The following is a 4,413-nucleotide window of genomic DNA, read 5'->3' on the forward strand; positions in this document are numbered from 1 at the left end:
CCCCCCCTTCGGTTGAACATTTTTTTTAAACGTCTTAACTGAATTTACTGTTTGCATCCTCCTCGTGTGTATTCGTCAGTGCTAGCTAACTGCGCGCGGTCATCCAACATGGTGGCATAGCAACAGTATCCATTGCCTCGCTCTGGCGTACCAGGTGTGAAAGTGCCCAGACACAGCAGCTGCTACACACACGTGCTGAAGAGCAACGACAGGTGTACTGAACGTTGCATAACTAAGATGCGTATGTGAGCTGTGTAAAACCCACTTTTAACACTTTTGTTAAGGTACATTTGTGCGTGTAAGTGAACTGCACGCCCACTGCATAGCACATTTTCTCCACGTTAGCGCTGGGGTTTTTTTTTTAGCGAAGTGATTAGCTAACCTGCTTCACACCAACATTGTGCCTTTGTGTGGTACTCCGAAACAGCAGTACACTTGGTTACACGCGTTTGGTTAAATGAAAGCACTTTTGTTAACAGCTACCAACAACCAGGAGCTGTAGAGTCATGCCGACCCTCCTACACATTTCTAACCTGATGGCTAGCAGCTAAGTATCCATGGTAATAATGAGGGACAGGGGCGTAGCTACAACCATGGGCCCTTAAAAAATACCTAATCAAATTAAATAATGTTGTTTTTATCCTATCCTTAGAGTTATTGCCCACCTTTCACCCATCTTGGCACTTTAACATACCTCTATATCATGAGACAAAGTCACTTGATCTTCTCACTGAAAGCACGGATAAAAAACAATCACAAATGTAATCATAAGTGATAATAGATGGACCGTATTCTCAAAATATTCCAGTAGAGGATTGCTTACCTTACCTGAAAGATGTAATATTTTGATGTTCATCTAGATGCACGTACTGGTAATGTAATAATAGTGCGTATAAATAGTTGTTTTTGTTGCCTGCAGTCTTAAAACAATCATGCATCTTCACTCAGTGTTTTTATTGTCACCGCTCCAAATACTGTGTAATTCTTTGCTGCCGTTGAACGTTTGCTTTGTGATCACTAATGCCATGTGCACACTTGTTGAATTCCTTCATCTCCTTCAGATATCTCTGTTGTATTTGATTCATACATCACTAACAGAGCTCTAATTTTCAATACATCTTGTTGCCAGGAAACACCTGAATACCCTTTTAACCATGTGGCTCACTTTGGTGCCTGCTGCGGGCAGTATTGTCCATGTAGACTACCAAAATGTAGAACTAATCAGCCGAAGATGTACTTCCTCTTGTTGTGGGTGTGGTGGTGATGCAGTGTGTGAAGGTGTGCTGTCGGATGAGTTCAGCCTTCAGAGTGATTCCAGATGGTTTCATGGGTAAAACTGCGATGCTCTCTTGTTTTGGTTGGACACCCGAGGTTGGCGAGCTGCTTAAGTCATTTGAAAAAAATCCCATCTGGAAATATCGAAGCTACTTTGTGAACCTGCACCGTGAGATTTCTGTCAGTTTCTACATTTAGCACTTTAAAAAAAAAAACAAACAAACATTTATTTAACCAGGAAATCTCTTTTTCAATGGTGACCTGGAAGGAAGCAACGTTAAGTGCATACCAATTACGTACATTACAAAACAATACATTACAAGTAGTACAGGGTAAGATGATGTCGGCCTTTGTAACTATCCAGACAATAGTACAGTAAATAATAAACTGCATCACCATCTTTCTTTCATTTATAATATACTCACTGATATTGAGCAGTGCTACAAACGCTGCTCCTCTTAACTGACTGTAAAACACTTCCTATTTCATACCACAACACAACTTTGCTCTAATTGTCTCCATAGATCATTACAAGGATCATGGTTTTCCACATGTGTTTGCGCTCCAACCCACTGTTACGGAAAGCAAATCTGGCTGTCAGGAGAGTATGGAGGTCTTGGAAGATAAGCCTGCACTCTTCTACACTTTGTGCATCTCCTGGTCCAGGATCTCCGGACAGTTCGGAAGAGCCGACGTCCGTGTCGACCGAAAAGCCTCTTCATACGCCCGTCATGCTTAAAGAGGTGCTTCATTACTTAGACATCCAACAAGGTCAGGTAAGTTTGCATCTTGTTTGTCTAAGCTTTTTGATGTCCTTAAGAAAGTTAATGTCCTTTTAAATATGTCAAAGGTCCTTTCAGATCAAATGAGAATACAAAGTATTTAAGCAAAAGCGTGGTGCAAAAGTGTCATTTTATTTATTTCTTAATACCATTATTGCAAATACAGTGTATTCACACGCTGATGAATATGTTTTGAGACTGTCCGCAAATCTGAAGTATGACTAAATTGAATCTGTAGGACCGACTGCCCTCGCGTCTATTAACAAGTGATTAGGTCGTAATTGTATTTTCAGGCATTGTTATCCTGTCTGCTCGGCTACTGTGCTAATGGCACAGGCATGCAAACGGATACTGTTCCTCTAAAGTGTGTCAGAACATTTGAAACACCTATCAACGTCATACATTTTGATTCAACACCGCCACCGACTACAGTCTCAAAAACTGCTGCAGAGCTGAATCAACACCTCCCTGACAGCATCAAAACAATATTATAAGCTTCACAAAGATAGGATTTATAGCATGGCTTGTATTTGTATTAGTGTTGTGACAAATACATTGATTGGATTTGAATTGGATAAGAAATACCATACCAGTGTTGAGAATTAGTTTTCCAAATGTGTGCATCATAACACCTCAGCAGTATCTCATTGCAATCTTAAGATAACTATTAAAAATGACCTCTTCACGGATAATTATTCTCTTTACAGAGATGTTTGTTGCTAAGGTAAAAAAATCTGTTCACACGCTATATAACGCCGTGTTATAAAAGCACACATGAATTGGACAGGGTGCCAGTAGCTTGGCTTTCACTTAATGTATGTACTACCAGGACAGATGGGCATGAGTCAAAAGCCTTCTGGTGTGGCAGGCAGCATAGGAGGGGAAGTGATGCCCCCCCATATAATGCATGGTCAAGGCAGGTGGGGGCCACGGGTCAACAACTTAGTCAGGAATTGCGCCACTGTAAGGCTGTTGGCAGGACACAGGGTGCTGCGTCGCTCCTGCCTGAACTTTAGCACCTCTAAACTCCTCCGCTGCCCGCCCATTTGCCAACTGTCCCAAGACAGCTTGCCAATCAGATGCTATTAAAAACAGTTTGATAGATTTTGTTTTTTGTACAGTACATGCTGTGGACCTCACTAAGTGTGACGCTCTGTGGAAAGTGTTGTATGGTAACATTTAGAAGTCATGTTTTAAATGTTGCTTCACTGCAGATGTCTGTTCATTTATTTATTTATGTGATGTTGCACTTTCACTGCTTCTTTAACCACCGCAACAATACAGACCGTATGAGGCGGCTGACACATATTACATGTTCATACAGCTAAATTATAATTCTGTGGACACGGCCACATGCTCTGTCAGTTTCAGTCAGGCAATCACAAATCTGAATTCTGACATGACACTTTGACAGAGCTGCCATTTAAGCAGTCAGATTTGTGGTGGTTAAGCGATGGTGTCACTAACACATCAGTTGCTGTGAGGAAGAAAACCTACCCTTAATATCAGACGAATGTCGACCGAAATCACGGAGGGCAGCGAGATTAATAATTTCAATGGCTATTGTAAAATAATCACCAATATGTAATTGCTCTTGTCAGCTGAAGCGGAGTGTGTATGAATGGAGTACTTAAGCGATGATGGGTGTCAGAGCAAATACTGCAGTTAAACCAAAGTGTGTAAATGGAGTCTTTCAGTGCCCTGCTGCCTCCCACACAGGACGTCTGGCTGTAAATGTGTATGCAGGTAGCTAATTTGCACTGGTAGCCTACACTATATTTTCAGTTTTACAAACGGCCATCATGCTTATTGGATCTGGATTGATAGCTTGTCATTTTTCTTCACTGTAAGCAAACATTCACTTAAAGAAGTACGCAGCTCAGCACTAATTGGCTGAAAGGTTCCAAGCAATGGCTTTGAGACAGTTTTCTCCCTTGGTTTGATGCGTTTCTGTATGGAGCAGCATACTGGAACCAAACATAAACTGTGTTTAGCCACTTTTGTTTGTTTAGCCACTGTGTGAAAAGTGGGGAATGATTTTTTTAGCCTTGCGAGCTGTGTGGCTGTAGGGACGGTAATGTTGGTCGGTTGGTCCCCCACCTTGTATCGCAACAGCTGTTTGATGGATTGCCATGAAAGTTTGTACAGATATTTACAGTTCCCAAACGATGAGTCCTCCTGACTTTGGTGATTCCCTGACTTTTCTTATAGCGCCTCCATGAGGTGATATTTGGGGTTTTAACATTTATTGTATGGATTGCCATGAAATTTGGCACAGACACTCAAGTCCCCCTCAGGATGAATCGTCATAACTTTGGTGATGCCTTATAGTTCCCTCTAGCACCATCATCAGGTC

General features: G+C 41.6%; 1 protein-coding gene across 1 annotated transcript in view; it reads left to right on the plus strand.

Annotated features, from left to right (window-relative positions):
* The window catches only part of mettl15 (methyltransferase like 15), a 43,827-nt gene that overhangs the window by 229 nt on the left and 39,185 nt on the right, over window positions 1-4,413 (plus strand). Inside the window, exon 2 of the mRNA XM_035652297.1 lies at window positions 1,800-2,051. Coding sequence (XP_035508190.1) covers window positions 1,815-2,051 — 237 coding nt within the window. The 5' untranslated portion in view covers window positions 1,800-1,814. The remainder of the gene's footprint in view (window positions 1-1,799; window positions 2,052-4,413) is intronic.

The sequence above is a fragment of the Morone saxatilis genome, unplaced genomic scaffold (assembly GCF_004916995.1).
Source record: "Morone saxatilis isolate NCDOM2014 unplaced genomic scaffold, NCSU_SB_2.0 Contig11, whole genome shotgun sequence".
NCBI lineage: Eukaryota > Metazoa > Chordata > Actinopteri > Moronidae > Morone > Morone saxatilis.